The sequence below is a fragment of the Sus scrofa genome, chromosome 18 (genome assembly GCF_054392235.1).
Source record: "Sus scrofa isolate SSC_HxYL_T2T_F1_AM1 chromosome 18, Sscrofa_HxYL_maternal_Yorkshire_Landrace_v2.0, whole genome shotgun sequence".
Taxonomy (NCBI): domain Eukaryota; kingdom Metazoa; phylum Chordata; class Mammalia; order Artiodactyla; family Suidae; genus Sus; species Sus scrofa.
The window spans coordinates 12,086,115-12,106,203 of NC_139400.1; the positions used below are offsets into that span (position 1 = coordinate 12,086,115).

The window sequence follows — 20,089 nt, forward strand, 5'->3', positions numbered from 1 at the left end:
TCAGGGCTGGTCTGATCACCCCACACCTAGGGCCTCTGAAAGCGGGGCTCATCAACCCGGCATGAACCATCAGCTCCCACCAGCCAGTCAAGACCGCCCAGGAGGCAGACCTGGGGGAGGGCGGTGGGGGGGGGGTGGCCTCCTTCCTGGTCCAGCTGCGGGGGCGGGGGTGCTCGTGGGGACCTGGGGCCGGAGGGCGAGCTGGGCTGCGTCCGGCTTTTTTGTTTCATCTCCTCTGAATCTTGGTCAAGAAGGGTGATATCCTGCAGCGGGGGTGACTGGCTGTTTCTCTGAGGCAGTGGCTGCTCGATGGCTTGGAAGCTTTATTGAATCAATCGGTCCCTCTGCTCGCAGGCTGGTCATGCTCATTGAATGAACAACAGCACAACGAATGAATGCCTTTCCAAGCAATGCGGGTTTGTCTAGAGTTTTCTAGCGGGCAGTGCTATGGCCTCAACTGAGCACCATTTTTGTTTTTCCTTTTTGGCTGCCCTGTGGCACATGGAAGCTGCTAAGCCAGGGATCAGATCCGAGCTGCAGCTGCAACCTAGGCTGAAGCTGTGGCAACACCGGATCCTTAATCCACTGTGCTGGGCCTGGGGTCAAACCTTCGTCCCAGTGCTGCCAAGATGCCGCCAGCCCCATTGTGCCACAGCGGGAGCTCCTGAGTGCCAATTTTATTATTCTCAGTGTTTCCTTTATGTCTTCACCCCGAAACTTTCAAGACGAAACACAAATTCCCGTCTCTGGTTGATGGGGGACTTCCATGTGCTTGATGGGTCCCATCTTTTTTCTTTTTTTTTTTTTTTGACCACTCCTACGGCATTTGAAGTTCCCAGGCCAGGGATCGAACCTGGACCACAGCAGTGCCAACACCCGATCCGTAACTGGCTGAGTGGCCAGGGGACTCCCGTCTCGTCCTTCTTACATCGGTGCCGCTGCGACCACGGGGAGGTCTTATGTGCTGCACACAGGCTCCTGGTTGGGCCCAGTGAGCACCTGAAAGACTCCTTGAAATCTACACGATTTCGACAGCGAGATGGTGGAGGGTGAGAAACGTGCTCTCCAGGTGGGAAAATAATTTCCACTCCTCGGATGAACAGACATCACCGTGTCACACTCCCACTCCCTCCTACGGGCCTCGCAGCCAGAGCTGGCTCTTGTTTCGGATTGTGCTGGCTTTGCAGGCGGTCAAGTCCACTGACCTAGCGAAGGCCTGGCCATGTAGCCTTCAGAGCCGTCCCTTGGGTCACCCTTTCCCAATCGGTGATGCGCCACCTAAAAAAAAGCCTGCGGTGGAGCTGTTCCAATCCAAATGACTGCACCTGCCGCTCACAGCTTGCGTGGATGAACGCAGAAACCCCAAACACCAGACAGCGACACGGAGCTAGGGACCTCCCCACTCCCGTCCCCAGAAGGACAGAAGGCTGGAGAAATCAGAACGGACATTCAGTTTGTCCACAAGCTCCAGAGGCAACGACAGTCGTTGATACATTTCAAACTGGCACTCCTAGAAAGTGTAGCCCAGCCAGGGTGCAGGCATTCTGGCCAAACACGATGGGGACCAGGGGGTGCGCGGGGGACAGGGATCAACGTGTGACCACAGTCCCGCCTGCACCTGCCACAGAGCACAGATGCCCGGGACGCGGGCCGGCCATCTGCGCAGAGGACACCGCATGAGGCCAGCACAGAACCTCGACGAAACTGCTGGCTGTGGGAGGCGGGGGCAGAGCCACCCCAGGGCGGGGGTGACGCCCCACGGGCCCCACTTTCTTCCAGGGTTCCTGTCACCCGAGCACACATGGCCGACCTGCAGGTGGAGTCAACGCTTTCTCTTTTCAGGTTTTTTAACCCAATGTCATCTGAAAAGACCTGCCGACTTATCACGGAGGAAAAGGGTGGGCACAGGGACGGGTGGGAACAGACGGCGCGCATCTCAGCTAAACCCTAAAGCAGCCTGGTGGGAGAGAGGTTTTATTTATGAATGTTTTAGTGAATAGTACTGGATGTTTTTCCCCCCCTCGGTGTTTTGAAATGTCTCCACAAAGTCTAAAGATGCCCTTGGGGAGAGAGCAGTTAGTGACTTCTGATCTGTTTCTTTATCCAAACCAATGCAAAGCCTACAGACGGACTGAACAAAACAAAGCAAAACAAAGCAAAAAACAGAAAAACAAACAAACAAAAAAAAACAAAGCACAGCAAAACAACCCCATGACCAGAGACAGTGTCAGGTAGAAACCATAGAAAAATACGAATTAATTCCATAAGGTTAACCATTAGCATAGCGACAGCAGCACGTGGTACAGCCCCTGAAAATGCCGAATCTCCTAATTACAGAAAGAGCAAGCCAACCTATGAACAAGTACTGTTAAAATAATTGTGCTCTAGTTGTTCCATGGCGGTGACGTCGGGCGGATGGGATATGCTCTCGTGTGGGCGGGGACCGAGCCAGGCTGGGTCTCCATGCTGCCGCTCGCAGGCTCCGACCCCAGGGCCAGCTTCTCCACCGCTGTCCGTCCTTTGCTTTCTTCCTTGGGCAGGGGTCGTGGGAGGCACAGTCCCCCTGGGGCGGGAGGAGGCGGGGGTTCCAGGCTCCGGGGAGGCCCCGGTGCGTGGCAGTGCACCTCCACCCAGGACGACGGAGCTGGTTTCTGAAGCAAAACTGCCCGCAGGACCCAAGACACACATGCTATGAAGGTGACGCTTCCTGCCCCCGCCCCAGGTGTCTGCAGGGGTCGGGGAGGGGGGGGGGGCTCCAGGCCGGGGTCCGCTGTTCCAGGAAGAGCCAGGCTGGGCTTGGGCCGGGGTGGTCAGTCCTCCTCCTCGTCCTCTTTGGCCGTGACCGTGGGGAGCTTGTCCTGGATCCTGAAACACTCCACGAAGAAGTTGGTGAGAGACCGGTAGAGGTGGTGCTGGAGGGAGGCGCTGTTGAAGTAATGGCTTTCGTCGGGGTATATCTGCAAGAAGGCAAGAGAATTCATCCAAGAAGGCAAGAGACGCGGGGCTGGGGCGCCCGGGAGGCGAGGGGCTGGGGCGCCCGGGAGACGCGGGGCCCCACCAGCCGGGGCACCCCGCCGCCTGGATCCTCGCCTGAAGTCATTTCAGGGCTTCTTCTCCTGGCTTTGCTTAATGGGCTCTGCGCAGCCTTGCTGTGTTTCTTGGAACCTGTGACACGGATCCAGGCTCGGGGACCACAGGGGCAGCAGCCCAGGCCACCAGGGATCAGGACGCCCAAGGGCCTGGAAAGAATCCTGAGCTGTCCCTACAACCCTTGCCCCGCTCCCACAGGCACCTGTGTTGACTCAGCCTGTGACAGCGCCGGGGCCCTTCTGGACCTCGGTGTCCAGTGGTGTCCAGGGCAGTGACGGCCACCATAAAGTCTAGCTCACTGAGCCTCGTGAGACGTCAACAATGAAGTGCCTCTGAAATGTCACAGCAAGGCCTGGGACCCTGTGCTGAGACAATGGCAGCGAACGCCCATCCTGAATAAAAGGACCCCTCCCAGCACGGATTCAAAGCCAAGGCGAATGGGCCTGAGAGCCTGTGTTCCTTCTGTGACAGGCTGCCTGCTGCGTTTTGAACCCTGTCTTCCTCTTATGTCACGACACCTTGAGAGTATTTATTAAGGGGGGACTTGAGCTGCCCTGTGTACATTAAACATCAAACAGTACAAAGCGACACGGAGCAGGAAGCCTGTCTCCCCCTCCCCACATCCCGGGCCCTGGGGCCCTTCCCCTGCAGCTGATCGCTGTTACAAACTCACTGAGCTTCTGCAGACACTCGCTGTGCCTGCAGGGGTGTCTGGGGGGCCTGCGGGGCCTACCGCCTAGCACCTTGCTGATTTCGCTTGGCCTGCATCTTGGGGAGTGGTCCACACGGGCACCCAGAGGTCTGCCATGTGACCTACCATGGCCGCCTTGGGTGCAAACACTGCACCTGGCACTGCCGTGCGGCTCTCAGGTTTACTGCGATCTGAACGTTTTCAGAAGGGAGCTAAAGTCCCATGAGCTACGTCCCTCCTTCCCCACCCATCAGCACTGGAGCCAACCTCGCTTCCTGCAGGATGCGCTCCCCAACTGCCCAGCCCATGCCAGCCCCCACGAGACAGCAAAGCAGGAAGGCCAGGGCTATGTGCGTCTCGCCAAACGAACCCGACAGCAGGAAGCAGATGGAAGAAGCTTCCAGAAGCAGCACCATGCATCTCTGGAAAGACCCTGGACTTGGTCTGCTGGGTCAGCACTTGATGCCAAGGGGGGCAAGGCCATGGGTCTGGTTCTCAGGAAGAGCAGGGCTCTTTAACTACTGCTGAGCCACAGATGATTCTGGAACATCCGGCCAGTATTCAGCAGATGTGTGCTGTGCAGAGGGAGCTAGCGCGAGAGGCTCGGGACCCGCCACGGCCGTGCTCGTCCTCGTGGGACAGGGGCCCACCTCCATCGCCTGTGGGGTGTGGGGCCCGCTCTTGCTCACCCCCGGGGGGAGGGAGTGGGGCGGTGGCAGCGTTCTCCCGGGGCGAAAACACCCGTGCAGAACCGAGCTACCGTTAGCGAGCAGGAAAAGCAAGCCCTGCGATGACCACGACACAGGAGTGTGTGGCAGTGGCATGGCCTGGGTACCACTCGGCTCTGGCTCCATGGACAGGACTGCTCCAGGAAGCAGAGCAGGTGTGCCTCGTACCTGTAAGCTGTAATTAGCCTTTCCCTTGATGAGCTGTGTGATGAGTTCTGCTGTGTGCTGGAAATGGATCTTTTCTGTTGAAAAACAGAAGAGAGGCGAGTGAGGAACCTGTTTGTCAAAACCCGTAACCCCACTGAGGGCGATGCTTTGCCCGAAGCACAGCGGCCGCGTTGGGCGGGGGCTCACCGTCGGCGGTCGCGTGGATGATCAGGAGCTGCTGCCCTTCCAGCGCCGACACCCGGGGTGCCACCCTGGCCATCTGCACACGCGGGGAGAGAGGACAGAGCTAGCACCCGCGGCAGGCAGCGGGGGTGCACCCTGGAGCCCTGACCGGGGGGGGGGGTTCCCACCTGCTGTGGGACGCACAGCACATCCAGGAGCCTCCCCTTTCCCTGCCTGGGCGCCCCTCAGGAAGAGGGACGTGCAGAGAGAAGGGAGTCGGACAAAGGGTCTCCTCCCCCTGCAGGGGGCCCTGGCCATCCTTCCACCCGATGCCACAGGGAGGTGACACCCTGGCCAGAAGTCCCAGGGTCCAAGGGGGTTTCAGCCTGGAAGCGGCAGCCTTGCCTGCAGCAGGGCTCTAGGCTCTGCGGTGCCAGGTGAGGAGATGCCCCGTGTGACATCTGCGCTCGGCCAAGGGGACAGCGAGGATGGGAGGCGGTGGCCACTCACACCGGAGCCTGCAGGTCCTGGGACAGCCTCCTCCACCCCAAGGCCTTCCCAGCTCTCCTCCTCATCCCTCGGTTCCAGGATGGGCAACCGACCAGGAGCGGTCACAGTCACAGTCACCCAGTTCTCAGGGAGGTGGAGGGGGGTCCAGAGGTCTTCTCAGCGTGACCTCTGGTCATGGAAAGGGAGCGACAGGGTGGCTGGGGCTGGAGGGAGGCGGTGAGCAAATCAGAGCGGCCGGCCCACGCCATCCGATTCCGCCACGGCCAAGGAGCGGTCGCACAAACCTACCTCGTACGCTCTGTTGTCAAGTCCGTGGAGGCCCAGGTACCTCTCGGAAAATGCAGACGCTGGACAGAAGCAGAGGGGAGAGCGTTACACGGGCCTCGGCCCTGTCTGACTCGGGGGCCGCCCTGGGGCCGGGCGGAGGGCGGGCTCCCTTCCACCTGTGTGGTGACCTTTTGTTTCTGGAAAACCATGTCACCCTCTTGGGTCTTTATGTGGACAACCAGACAGCACCACAGTGACCTTGCAATAGGTTGGTGGCGGGGTTTCAACGCACAGGGAAACGTCAGTCAGCAAAACTTGATCGGCGTTTTAAACAAACACACGCTTCAGGTCAACATTCGGGAGCAGGAACCACCACCAACAGGACGTTTCCATCAGAAATGCCTTATTTTTAAGTCCGCTATGTCTGCGTCCTCCCGGCTCCCTGGCCCAGGCCCAGGGTCTGGGTGAGGACCTGATCATGGAAAGAAGCTGGCAGGTGCTGCGGGCAGGTGCTGCGGGCAGGTGCTGTGGGCAGGTGCTGCGGGCAGGTGAGAGCAGCGGCTCCCCCGCCCCCAGCTCCGAACACCCCCACCCGCCCGGGCAGACACCGGCACAGGGCCCTGCCCGCTCTGCGGTCAGAGAGGAAGGGCAGCCCTTGGCGGCAGGGGTGGCAGGACGCCTCCTTCCCTTCTGCTCACGACTCCCAGAGCCATTAGCGGCCTTGCGGCTTCTGGGCGTCCCCTCGAATGTGGCTCAGGGGCATCAGTGGATGGACAGCTCCCCTCCCCTCCCAGGGTGCGGGGTGCGGGCGGGGGCCCTTACCGTAGAGCTTGAAGTCTGTTATTGGGGAGAGGGCGCAGCCGCAGCTGAAGATCTGGCCTTGGTTCTCGCCCTTGGCCGGGAGGATGTAGGTGCTCAGGTAGCCGCCGTAATCCTGGGCGAGAGCGGCAGACAGACGGGTGAGCAAGTCAGGGACCCGCTCGGGAAGACGGCCTCCCCCCCCAGTCCGTGACTCCAGCAGCCACGGTCAGGGAGGTTTTTCTTTTTTAAAAAAATGTAAGCTTAACTGTTTTTAAGGCAGGTGAAAAGATAAAAAGCAAACACTTTTCCAAAGAAATAGAATGTGACACAAACAGCCCTCTTCATGGGGCCTCGTGTTCAAGTCGCACGAGGATGAAAAGCAATGGTGACTGTGGACAGTGTGACTGGACGGCGTGGGTGTGGACGGCGTGAGTGTGGATGGTGTGAGTGTGGACAGTGTGACCATGGACGGCGTGAGTGTGGATGGTGTGAGTGTGGACAGTGTGACTGGACGGCGTGAGTGTGGACAGTGTGAGTGTGGACGGCGTGATTGTGGATGGTGTGAGTGTGGACGGTGTGACTGTGGACAGTGTGACTGGACGGCGTGAGTGTGGACAGTGTGAGTGTGGACGGTGTGAGTGTGGACGGTGTGACTGTGGACAGTGTGAGTGTGGACGGTGTGACTGTGGACAGTGTGACTGGATGGCGTGAGTGTGGACAGTGTGAGTGTGGACGGCATGAGTGTGGACAGTGTGAGTGTGGACGGCGTGAGTGTGGACAGTGTGAGTGTGGACGGTGTGAGTGTGGACAGTGTGAGTGTGGACGGCGTGAGTGTGGACAGTGTGAGTGTGGACGGTGTGAGTGTGGACAGTGTGACTGGATGGCGTGAATGTGGACAGTGTGAGTGTGGACAGTGTGACTGGATGGCGTGAATGTGGACAGTGTGAGTGTGGACGGCGTGTGTGACTGTGGACGGTGTGAGTGTGGACGGCGTGAGTGTGGATGGTGTGAGTGTGGGCCAGGAGCGCTGTGAGAGTGTGGGGCGCTGTCAGGTCCCCTCCAGCCCAGCATCCTCGCACGGGGCTCCCTGCCGCCTTCCTTGTCGGAGTTCAGGGCATCAGCGGTGACAAAGGCACCAAACAGGGGTGGGGGGGCTGCGCATGCGGGGCATGGGGGGTAATTCTCTCCAAACTGCTCCAAACGAAGAGTCTTTTAAAGAAGCGCTGAGCACCTTTGCCTCAGGAACCTCCGGGCTTCCAGGGGCTCAGCGAGGGGGTGGCGCTGCCCTGTCCTGCGGGGTGGGGCGCGGTCTACTGGGTCCGCGGCCCCAGGAGGTCCTGTGCTTCGGGGTGAGGGGGACGGAGCCCGACTGTTCCCCGGCTCATGGAAGTGACATAAAAAAACTAGAAAGAGCACGGGACGCTCAGCAGCTAAAGGAAACCGGCTGACTTCCTCCACGGAGACTTGCAAGCGGGATCCACAAACCTCTGCCTGAGGCGCTATTCAAAGAGGCGGGGGCCTGGGCAGGGTGGCTACTGGAGGGGGGACAGCGAAGAGCCCCACGGTGCATGCACACACAGGTGTACGCACACACACACATGGGCACACGTCCTCCGCTGTCTCAGGGATGGGGTGTGAGCTGCGTTCTGCAGGGCGGATGGGACACAGCACCCTCAGCTGAATCAACCCCTTGCCTGGGAAGCCTCTTCACGGCCCAGTGACATCTGCATCCGCGTCCAGGGTGACCTTGGAAAGGTCCAGGTGCTGGGCCACGTTCAGGTGCCCGCCCTGGCCTGCAGCCAGAGGTGGGAGGCTGAGCTCCCAGGATGAGACGGTGCAACCGGGAAAGCGCCAAGACTGGACAGAGGCTGACCGGGCCTGGGCGCCCCCCTTGAGCCAGCGGTCAGTCTGTGGGGCAGTGACTTTCCCGTGGGGACGTGGGCTAAGTGCCGACACCCAGGGTGACGCCGTGAGGGATCCAACCGGCTCTAGGCCTCCCAGGCGGGGGTGGGCCTCTGCCTGCTCAGACTGGACTCGGGGTCTGGGCCGGCCTGTCCTCCCGTGCAGCCGTGGAGGTCCAGCACGTATTTCTGGCACCCCCACAGGGTGCATGCGGCTTTCACGGAGCGCTGGGCTCCGAGGGGACGATGTCGTATTCCTAAGGTTACCTGGCCAAACCTCCGCCTGCAGGGATGTCACTGCAGGGGACTGTGTGGGGCCTGGTCCCTCAGAGGGAGGACGGGCCTGCCCCTGTCCAACTGTGCTCCTGCCTTGAGATGCGGAGGTCACAGGTCCAGGCAGCCTAACGATGCGGGGAGGGTGCCAGGGGACGGGAGGGGACCCTGCCTGCACCTGGATCCCAGCCATGCCCCAGCCCCTGGCTAGTGAATGAACGTGACCATGGCCACAAAGACAGACATAAAGACCCCGCCTCCCCCATCCCCTTCCTGAGAAGCACAGCAGGCTGGCGTCTGAAAGTCATTAGGGGCCTAGGTCCACTCCCACAAAGACCAGGCTTATTTTTAGATTTCCTTCCAGATAATGTGAAAAGAAACATGGACACAGGAGCTGGTCATTGAGGGCTCCCTGTGCTGGGATCACTCAACATCCAAACTCTCTGAACAGGAGTTCCCGTTGTGGCTCAGTGAGCTCCAAACCCGACTGGTATCCATGAGGATGCGGGTCTAATCCCTGGCCTTGCTCAGTGGGTTAAGGATCGGGCGTTGCCATGGGCTGTAGGTCGCAGATGTGGCTCGGATCCTGCGTTGCTGTGGCTGTGGTGCAGGCCGTCGGCTACAGCTCTGATTGGACCCCTCGCCTGGGAACTTCCATATCCCGTGGGGGCGGCCCTAAAAAGACCAAAAATAAAATAAATAAATAAATAAATAAAAAATTTAAAAAAGAAAGAAAAAGAAAATCTCGCTTGAAAAACAACTGCTTGCACACGACTGGACCAGAGGCGTTCCCGGGAAATGACGACTGGTCCTGGGTGATGGAGCAGGTCAGTGGCCGGAGCAGGGGGGCGTTCAAACACGAGCCGGCAGCCTCACCTTCCCAAACACGGCCACCCGGGTTTTATCGATGTACTGCTCTTTGAGCATCATCCTGCAAGGTCAGAGGAGAGGCGTCAGTGCGGGTCGCGGCCGTGCCCTGGCCCCTGCGGCCCTGCCCTGCCACTTCAAGGAGGGAGGCACTGGAGTTGAACAGAACTGTTCACTGCTGTCGCCCTTCTTGGTGCATCCCGAGCCCGCACGCCCACGGAAGAAACACAGCGCCCTTGAGGTCACTGTGGAACGGCCTGCGGAGAGACCCTCTAGCACGAGGCAGAGGGGCTGCTTTGCAGACTCTCGGGCCTGCGTGCGTGGATCTGCCCCTCCTGGGACCGGGTGACTCTCAGCCACCCAGGCTCGGGGAGGGTCCTCCGGGGCCAGCCAGGAGCAAAGGCACTCTGGGTGTCACAGGGCTTTGAGCCAGGGCACTGGGACCCCCCTGCACCTGCAGTGTCCTTGGTTCCCAACTCCTGGGAAGGGGTCCCTGTCTTGGGCCTGTCTGGCGGCAGAATCACTCCTGCTGGGGCCCTGCGGGGACGCGGCCAGCTTGGGGCTGCAGGCTGGGCTGCCTGGCTCCTGCCTCACCCTGCGGGTGTCTCACCTGCTCACCCTGCTGGTCCCTTGTCTCCCCGCCGTGACTGGAGGCGTTCTGGTTCCTGGACCCTAATTCAGCAGCAGGAGTCCCGCAGCCTGCTGGCGGATGACGGCTGCTGAGCCTACCAGTCGCCCCCCACATCTGCCACCGCCACCAAGCCTCCTTCCATCAAGCTTCCTGTCACTACTGCTCCGAGAGGGCCGGGCCATTACCTCCTCAAGCCACCCCCTCATTTATAACCGCCCTTCCTGTGCCAGCTGCCCAAGGACCCCAGTCCCAGGACACTGCCAGCCCTTCATGGTTAGAACGGCGCTTCTGGCAAACAGACAGGGGTGGGAGGGCCCAGCTCAGAGCAGCAATGTCCCTGACTTCTTGGGATGATAAAAATGTTGTACTTGGATTATAGTCACCCCCCTGACCCCGACCCCCGCAACCCCAGTACCCACAGCTTCCACATCTGCAGATCTAACCAACTGCAGATAGAAAATATTGAAAAAAAAAATCCAAGCAAAACTTGAATGTGCTGCACGCCGGCAACCCCATGCACAGCACTCACACTGTACTTAGAACTGTTCATATCACATTTACGCCCCAAGGTTGCATCTTAAGTACACAGGAGCACGTGCGATGGTTTTGTGCAAATACCCTGCCATTGCATAGAAGGGGCTTGGGCATCTGAGGCCTGTGTGATCCGTGTGGGTCCTGGAACCAGTCCCCGTGGATACTGAGCGACAACCGTGGGCTATTGTTTATTTTATTGCAACGGGTTTCCCCAGGTTATTTGCAGAAAATTGATTCATGCATGTCTGCTCTGGGGTTGATGTAGGTTTGATTCCATTTAGAACACCAGTGGGAGCAGGAACACGGGTCCATCACATCCCCCCCTTCCCCCATCCCTCAAGCATGTGCCATCTGCAAGGACTCAGGGCTAAGTCTTAGGGACCAAGGCTCCCTAGGCCATGGGCCTTGCCTTCAGAAGCTTCCACTCTCACTGAGTCTGGGTGTCTTGTGTCCAGTTCCTGTCCAGCTACTAAGAGGCTATGAGAGCTTCAGACATGTCACCCCAACTTCCCAAGTCTCAGTTGTGGGGAGGGGCAGGGTTGCAACAAGTAAACCCGACAGGTGTCTCTGACTGAATGTGCTGCTTGGGCTGCACAGAGGGACTGCCCTGGGGAGGACACATACCTTCCCCCCAGTGAAGCACTGGAAGCCCTCCACCGCCCTGGGCACAGCGCACCTGCCGGCTGCTCACACTGGGCACAGAACTGACACCTGCGTGAGCGGCTCTCTTACGAATGAAGAAGCAGCCACGTTTCATCAGAAATATGAGGAATCTTCCAGATGAGAGAGTCCAAACCAAAACCCAAACAACAACAGCAGCAACGACAAAACCCTGGAAAAATTCAGGAACCCAGAGGAATAGAGATAATGCAGCGACCAGAAGAGAACCATCAATAAGAGAGCTAGAAAAAAGTACGGAACCAGTAAGACAGGAGTAGCTTGTTCTCGGGTGAAGAGAGAGGCCTAGGAACTTGAGGGGTCCTACCTGAAAATAAACATTCAGCGGAATGCCTGGAAAACAGGAGAGAAAAGGCATACTGAGGATAAACCCAGAAGCATCAGTCAGTACAAGAAAAGTTCCAGAAAGAAACAACAAAGAGAAATTCCCCAACACATTCGAGTAAGAACTTTCCAAGAGGGAGTTCCCGTCGTGGCGCAGTGGTTAACGAATCCGACTGGGAACCATGAGGTTGCGGGTTCGGTCCCTGCGCTTTCTCAGTGGGTTAACAATCCGGTGTTGCCGAGAGCTGTGGTGTAGGTTGCAGACGCGGCTCGGATCCCGCGTTGCTGTGGCTCTGGCGTAGGCCGGTGGCTATAGCTCCAATTCGACCCCTAGCCTGGGAACCTCCATATGCCGCGGGAGCAGCCCAAGAAATGGCAAAAAGACAAAAAAAAAAAAAAAGAACTTTCCAAGACCTAAGACCAATCGTTTCCTAGACTGAAAAGTCCCACATCTGGGGCTGACATTTCAGGCCCAGGGCAAAGGGGATCCTCCTTTGAAAACAGGCCATCTCCAAGGGTCAGCAAAGACAGTGACGTGGGTTTTCTCACAGCAACACCAGGCGGTGGGCGATGCCAGGCCCTTCCAGTGAGAAAGGATTTTCTGGGTGGATTTTCTCTGAAAGACGAACAGTAACTTCGAATGTGGGAACAGAAGGCAGACATGCTGGGGTGTTTTCTAGATGTAGGAGGGAAAAAGCAAATTTACAAGGAGACGCATCTGTGGGTCTCTGACAAAGGATCTCGTGTAGGCAAGTTGTGAATGGGCATCAAAGTGACCCTACCGACACCTGGTCCCAGTGCAGCAGGAGCAACGGGGCTACAGCTCAAGGCAAAGGCGCTGGAACAGACCACTTGTAGGGTAAACATTTGGGCGCAGCCCGAGTGGCAGGGACAGCTGGAAATATGAGCAAGGGCACAGAGTTACCAAGTGCAAGACAAAGCAACACTTCCAGGAAAGCAGGGGAAGGGCGGGCTAGAATGGACCGCCTGGCTCCGCGGTGGGCTCCATCCACCCAGCCATCCTGTGCCCGGGGTAGCGGAGCTCACCGGGCCGTCGATGGGGCTGCACGGGGAGGGCAGAGGTGGCCCAGCTGAACCCCGACCTGCTGCGACAGGAAGTCACACGATGAGAAATGGTGTGTGATGACACCTATGTGCAGAAACTCTCGGAGGCGGACACCTGATGAAGAAGTGTGGTTGCTGTGGATCCCCTGGGAAGCAGGGCTGGGGGCGCAAGGGAATTTGCCTGGTTGAGTTCCGCTGTTGTTGTGAGTTGAATTCTGCGAAATACGCTGCATTTCTGCCCCCTGCAAACCTCAGTGTGTGACCCTGTCTGTCGACAGGGACCACGGCAGATGTAAGCAGTTAAGATCAGGTCACAGTAGAGCAGGTTCCTAATCCAACGTGACTGGTGGCCCCTTACGAGGAGGAGAGACAGAGACACAGGGACGATACAGCTGGGCGGGCGACGATTCGGGACTGGGGGGGACGGTCTACACGGCAAAGACGGCCACAACCACCAGGGCCTGGAGGAGGCAAAGAAGGACCATCCCCTCCGGGTGTGAGAGCCCTGCCCACACCTTGGTCCAGCCCTAGGAAACGAACTCAGTATTCTAGAACTCCTGCTTCTTAAAAACACCGTGCGGCTAAAAAAAAAAAAAAAAAAAAAAAAAAAAAGAGCTGTTTTTATCATTTTTGTCTCTTGCTAAAAGCCAAATGCCAGTGATCATGTTTGTAACGCTAAACGTCCTTCTCATGAAAGTACGGCCTCTGAAAGTATTATTCTAGAAGAGTTTTCAAATGACAAGCAGAGGTCATGGAGCCTCTCACTCAGATCTCTCCAAGCTGACACGTTATCATCCCCCCATTAAAGAGCTCCGGGCCATCTGTCCCATCCAGGTGACAGCTGCCACGATCTCCAGAAATAACTCAATGGTAGGTACGAATGAGGTTTTTCCGTAAGAACAAATTGTAGATTATTTGTATTTACAAATAAAAAATGTTAAATCCACACACACACACACACAAAGCCCCCAAACACTGCGGGGGTATCACAGGATAGCCAGGCAGCCTTCCAGTCGTGTCTGCCAGGGTTAGGAGCTGATGTGCGCTCACGCGCGTGCATGCACACACGCATGCACACACACACACACACACACACACACACACAGGCCGGACTTCACCAACCACATGACCACACCTGTGGAACCAATGCATACATTTCCCCAAGTTTCTGAATTCTCTCCTCGGGATCCGAATCCCTGGTACACAGACATGCCCCTGGGATTATCTGGGGGGGCGGGGGATGGTCACCCTGGTCCATGAGGAATTCTGCCCCACGGCTGGGGGGGGGGCAGACCACCCCTGCTGGGGTCCATGTGGCAGTTCGGAGACCCCGGAGGTAGAGGGGGCCTCGTGCATCTCAAGGACACGGGGCCGGGTCTTGGGCTCCATTCCAATTTGTAAAACGTCTCGGGTTTTTTATCCTCAGCCCTGCTTCCACGGCTGCGGGTGGCCCCTCCATCTAACCACCTGGAGCCTCACTTCTGGATCTTGGTAATGACCTTCACTTGCAAAGGCCTCTGGAGTCTTCCAAGGAAAGCTGTTTTTTCCCGTATCCAATATTTGCATTATCTTGCTGCTTTATTTGCACTAATCAGCCAGGCGGATCCCACGTGGTGGTTGTTTCCTGGTGAACAATGGAGCCTGGGGAAGAAGGAGCCTGGCTGATGCGGCTGGAGCCTTTTTTTTTTTTTCTTTCCTTTTCAGGGCCATACATATGGAGGTTCCTGGGCTAGGGGTTGAATCAGAGCTGCAGCTGCCGGCCTACACCACAGCTATAGCCACAGCCACGCAGGATCCAAGCCTCATCTGCAACCTGCACGGCAGCTCATGGCAACGCTGGCTCTCCAACCCAGAGAGTGAGGCCAGGGATTGAACCCGAGTGTTCATGGATCCTAGTCGGGTTCATTATTGCTCAGCCACAACGGGAGCTCTCGGAGCACATTTCTCACTGGGATGGCCCAAGGCTCAGCAAGGATGGAGGATCCAGCCGAGGTGGGCTGACACCTGCGGGTGGCAGCGCTGACTCTGTGCTGTGACCCACAGGAGCACTGGAACCGGAGGAAGGGCCTGAGCTGGTGAAGCCACGGGCACCATGTAGCCCTGTTGGTGCGGGTCCAGGAGGAGCCCACAGAGGTGATGTGTTTGTGTCCCCTCGGAGCCCTCAGGTGGAGGACAGACCTGGCCTTTGGCTGCAGTTGCCTGATGGCCACCGGCGGTTACACCTTCCAACCTTCCACGTGGCCCCGGGGCTCAAGCTGTCCCCGCCAGTGACTGGCCTGGGGTCCTGGGCTGGACCCCTTGGCTCTGGGCTCCCCATCAGCCCAGTAGAGATGCCGCGAGCCCAGCTGGCATCAGAAGCCCGGTCTCTTCCTCCGGCCTGTCCTTCTCGGGTCTGCGCCCCGTGGTCTGACGGCTCTGGCCCTGCTGTGCTCCGCCTGCACTAACGCGCCTTCCGCGTGGCTGAGGGCATTTGGGTCCTGCTTCCTGGGACCCTATGTGATGCCGGTGTCGCAGACCACACGGCCACTCTCAGTGCCTTCAGAGTCGGGGAACCTCCCCATGAGAGACTGACGTGGCGGAGAGGGGCCTGCTGGGCGACATGGCGGGTAGGCTTGTCCTGCTCTGCGTGATGGGTGGCATAGTGTCTCCAAGGTCACAGAACTCTCTGTCCAGCTCTGTGTTCCCGGCTTGTCCATCTTGGCATTCGCTCGCAAATCTTGCTGACTCTGCCCCAGAAACACCCTGTCCAGCCCCCTCCATGGTGCCGTGCTGCCCCCCAGTTCCTGTCTCAGGGACCCCGAGAGCCCTGGCTGGCCTCCTGCTCCTGAGGTCGCCAGGCCCCAGCCCCCGATCTTCCTAACCCTGCCAGGCCTTTGCAGACACCCATGCTGTTTATCTCTCCTCAAATCACCCACTGGAGGAGTTCCCATTGTGGCTCAGCAGTAACAAAGCCCACTAATATCCATGAGGACATGGGTTCGATCCCTGGCCTCGCTCCGTGGGTTAAGGATCCTGTGTTGCCGTGAGCTGTGGTGTAGGTCGCAGATGTAGCTCAGATCCTATGTTGCAGTGACTGCAATGTAGGCCGGCAGCTGCAGCTCCGATTAGACCCCTAGCCTGGGAACCTCCAGAGGCCGCAGGTGCAGCCAAAGACAAAAAAAAAAAAATCACCCACTGGAATGTTTTCTGCCAGGACTCTTGCTGCCCTGCTGCCAGAATCATGGTTCCGAAGAACAAAGAGGACCTGCCACCTTCTTGCTAAACACCCCCGGCTGGAACCCTGCTGCTCAGAGGGCACCTTGGGATGGGGGTCTCCCCGGCACCCCGCCCCACCTCTGTGTCCTCTGCCCTCCGCGGCCCACCCACGAGGTGCGTGTCAGCGAGTCCCAGGCTGTGCCTCCTTCGCCTTGATCCTCGCTGGCGACATGGTCTGTGTGGAGCGCCCACCTCTCACTTCCTGCCTAGGAACCCTCCAGGGTGGGGTCCTGGCCCAGAGCCACCTCCTCCCAGAAGCCCCTCCGGGCAGCTGCTCCAGGTGCTCCTGCAGCCACCCCTCCCCCAGCCGGGCCCAGAGCTTCCCTTCTGGGGTCAACGCTTCCTTCACTCGGGCCTCAGCCTGGGAGGGACGTGCTGCGACCACTGGGCTGCAGGGCAGAAGCAGGAGGAGGAGGAAGTCTGGAGAACTGCCCAGCCTTGTGGGGCTGGTCTCAGGGTTTCTTAAACTGGTAAAACTGGGCTACTTCTTTCTCTTGCTTTTTTTTTTTTTTTAGGGCCACACCCACGGCATATGGAGGTTCCCAGGCCAGGGGTAGAGTTGAAGCCACAGCTGCCGGCCTACACCAGAGCCACAGCAACACGGGATCCGAGCTGTGTCTGTGATCCTACACCACAGCTCACCGTGGTGCTGGAGCCTCAACCCATAGAGCGAGGCCAGGGATCGAACCTGTGAGCTCAAGTATACTAGTCGGGTTCATTTCCGCTGCGCCTCAGTGGGAACTCCCTGGGCTACTTCCTTTTTCGATGAATGCAAATCAGACCCAGCTCTGAAATAAGGCTTAGTGGAGTTTTCTGTGGCTTGAGGCACTTGGGGGTCGGCTTCCTAGAAGGTCTCCTTGTTTGGCGCTGCAAGCTTGGCCAGGGCTGGTGTTCTTGTTGCTGTAAATTAGCCCCACTGGCTTAGAAGCTGACATTATTTGCTGTTTTGCTGACTCAGGTTCTGTCCTGTTTTGAACAGCTGGCTGACCGATCCCTGATTTTTAGAGATGCCATGAGCGCGGATCACCCTTGTGCCCGCTCGTCCCCCTGCTCAGCCCTGTGCCCATACCCAGGGTCTTCCTCTAGGCTTCTCTGGGAGGTGTCAGGCCAGGATGGGCAGGGACAGGAGGTGGCAGCAGGTGAGGAGGACAGGGGAGGCCCCGTGGGCAGAGGCTCTGTCATCACCACTGAGGGCATCCTGCTTGCCCGCTGAGGGGGCCCCACGCCCAGCCCCACGCCCTTCTCCTGAGGAGGCCCTGGGGCACACAGGCTGGTGCTGGCCAGGTACCACCTGCTGCTCCTCTGTCCCCAGCTGTGCTGTCACCCACCCTCCCTCCTCTGCCCACTGGGTCTCAGGGGGCTGTCCCTGTCGTGGGCTCTGGGGGTGGTGATGGTTCTGGCTCTGGAATCGTAGGGAGACGTCAGGGGAGGTTTCTGGGTGCATGTGGGGAGGTTCCTCCCATCCTTTTGGAAGTTTCTGGACCGGGCTCCCTTCTCAGTCTGCTGCAGGTGCTCTGGCAGCCATGCTGAGAGCATGAGGAGACTCACTCAGCCCGAGGCTGAGCCCGGGTGCCCGGCGGAGCGCAGAGATGGCGGGAGCCGGGTCTTTGGTGGCACTGTCTCTGGATCAAGCAGCCTCAGGCCCGCCATCCCTCTGGACTCCCAGAGCCAGCACCGCTCCATACCTGCAAAGCACTTGAGCTGCTGTTAACGTGCAGGTGGAAGCACTCCTAACAGACGCCTTCCCAGACTCTCCAGGCCCCGGTTTCTCCCTGCCCGTCTCTGCGGGGAATGCACACGGGGCCTGGGCACCCTGCCGGTCCCCTCACCAGCTCCAGTCCCCTGAGGGGACCCACTGTTCACTCCCTGACTCGAGGTTCCGTCCACCTAAAAGTTACTTACCGAGGACCACGCGCTCTTGGTCTTTTTAAAAACAAGAGAGAAAGTGTTTTCTCAAGTTGGTAAAGGGAAACCTTTTAAACCTACACAGCACACATCTGCGCTGACAGAGGCGACGGGAGCTCCAGCTCACTCACGGTCCTTCGGGCAACAAACACTTCGTCACCTGGGCGCTTGTGCATCCACCTTCTTCAGAGGCTGGGGTCCAGCCTCGAGCAGCCCTACCCCCACGCACGTGATGACCCTGCTTTGCGCCCTTCTTGTCCCCGAGCACGAGAGTCTGTGGGTCCAGCTGCACCCGGGGTGACGTCCGCTGTGCCGTCAAACCGTGAAAACTCTACTTGTGTCACCGCACCTGCAAGCGGGGCGTCAGCCTGGCACAGGTGCCTGACGTCTTTTTCCCCAGGCCGACAATGAAGTTCCATGATAGGTTTGAGCCTCTGTTTCCTGTGCTAAGTCTCCTCCTGTTCTCTGGGACACGCTATGGGTCCTGCTGCCTCAGGGCTGGGAAGCGAAGGGACAACGGGACAAAAAGTGTGGGTCCCCAGGGCTGAGCGAGGACTCTGACCTGCCGCGTGGGACTCGGGGTGTGCAGAGGGTCCTTTCTCAGGAGCAAGTGCCCTGAGCAGGGTTCCAGCCCCACTCACGTCCCTCTCCGGCCTCCGTCCTCCCCTCCCACGCCTCGGCCTCTCGCTCTCCCCTGTGACCAGCCGTGAAGACGTGTGTGACACTGGCAAGGGTGACCACAGGGCCGGGAGGCTGAGAGGAGCCCCCTCATGGTCTCTGCACCTGGTTTCGACAGCGAAACAGACAAGTCACCCGGCTGAGCAAAAACCGGTATCCAAGCCTTGGGGAGAACAGACCTAGCAGAAACCGACTTTGGAATTGCCCAGAGGATTCTGTAAGCACGAGCAAATCACAGGCAGCAGGTGCATGACGAGAAGCACGCATCTGGAGAGGACCTGGCACAGCCCAGGCAGGACATGCCCCCTCCTGATCGGAGCCCTGCCCCCCGCACTCCCCGCCGCCCAGGGTGCTCACCGCACAGCCTCCACCTGGTCCTTCTCCTCCAGCAAGCCCAGCTTCCGTCTGACCTCATGCAGGAGCTTGGTCCCTTGGAAGCCACTACCCCGGCCGTCACACTTCACCACCACGGCTCCGTGGCTGCTCACCATCACCGTCTCCCAGGTCACCTCGAACTTCTCAGCCACGCTCTGGCTCCCCGGGGTGCCGTCCCTGGAGAGACAGGCGGGCCTTGGCAGAGGCTGCTCAGGGCAGCAGCTGGTCCAACATGATTCTCTCCCAGGGGGCTGTCCCCACCCCAGGAGGGACCCATGACCCCTGGTCACCAGGTCCTATGATTCTCTCGGGGAGCTGTCCCCCCAAGGAGGGGTCCCTGACCCCCAGCCGACCTGCCCAACTCCAGACCCCAGGCCCTGTTGCCTGGAGTGTGGTGGGAAACGGAGGGCTCCCAGAGCCGTGCCAAGCACAAGGGCACTGGGAAGGTCGCTGTCCCCAAAGGGCATTTTCTTGGGGATAGGAGCTTTGACAAGTTCTCTCCCCGGCCTGGGTTTGCCTTCCCACGTGGCCCGAAGGCTTCCCCTCCCTCCTGGGCTCCGTCTCCCAGGCTGTCTGTCTGGCCCCATCACAGGAGTGACCAGCTCCATTTAGCAGCAGCTGCTGTGAAGGCGTTCTTGCCTTTCTGGTTTGAGGGGAAGCAGAGCCTGTTTGAGGTGGCCTTCCTATAAACATGTGGCTGGCTCCCCAGAGCCCATCAGCCTTCCTGCATCCCTGGGTCCCTGGGTCCCCTGACCAGCCACTGAAGCCGGGCCCATGGAGTCCGATCTAAGACCTGCTTTCAGTGTCTCAAATCCCCAAGATGAGTGGGGCGAGGAGACACAGGGCCTGCCTTCCTTCAACATCCGGGGCACTGGTAGTTACAGAAAGAACATGCTAAATTGTTCTAAGTTTTCACGCTTCTGCTTTCTCCCTTCCTAAGCATTTGGTCCTATTTCACCCGGGTACTTACACCACCAGGAGCAGGGGGTAGTGGGCAGTGTCGGTGAAGGTTGCAGGCTTGAGGATCTGAACGGGCAAGTCTAGGCAGAAACAGAGCACAAGGCAGCATTAGGGGGCCAGGAAGGGAGGGGAGGGCAGGTGAGCACTGGCCCCGGTGTGCCTGCCTCGGGGAGCGCCCCTGGAGGCAGGAGACGGACCTCCGCAGACGGGGTGATGGGCTCACTCT

At 58.8% G+C, this 20,089-nt stretch overlaps 1 protein-coding gene across 9 annotated transcripts in view; it reads right to left on the reverse strand.

The window, feature by feature from the left end:
- Nucleotides 1–1,958: 1,958 nt before the first annotated feature.
- The window catches only part of DPP6 (dipeptidyl peptidase like 6), a 1,001,611-nt gene continuing 983,480 nt past the window's right edge, over nucleotides 1,959–20,089 (reverse strand). For all 9 annotated transcript variants that reach the window (XM_085005071.1, XM_085005073.1, XM_021079151.2 and 6 more), the window contains 8 exons: nucleotides 19,874–19,943; nucleotides 18,886–19,080; nucleotides 9,468–9,522; nucleotides 6,439–6,550; nucleotides 5,638–5,696; nucleotides 4,864–4,936; nucleotides 4,678–4,751; nucleotides 1,959–2,957 (listed from right to left, as the gene is read on the reverse strand). In XM_085005071.1, the coding sequence (XP_084861197.1) occupies nucleotides 2,811–2,957; nucleotides 4,678–4,751; nucleotides 4,864–4,936; nucleotides 5,638–5,696; nucleotides 6,439–6,550; nucleotides 9,468–9,522; nucleotides 18,886–19,080; nucleotides 19,874–19,943 (785 nt within the window). In that variant the 3' untranslated portion in view covers nucleotides 1,959–2,810. The remainder of the gene's footprint in view (nucleotides 2,958–4,677; nucleotides 4,752–4,863; nucleotides 4,937–5,637; nucleotides 5,697–6,438; nucleotides 6,551–9,467; nucleotides 9,523–18,885; nucleotides 19,081–19,873; nucleotides 19,944–20,089) is intronic.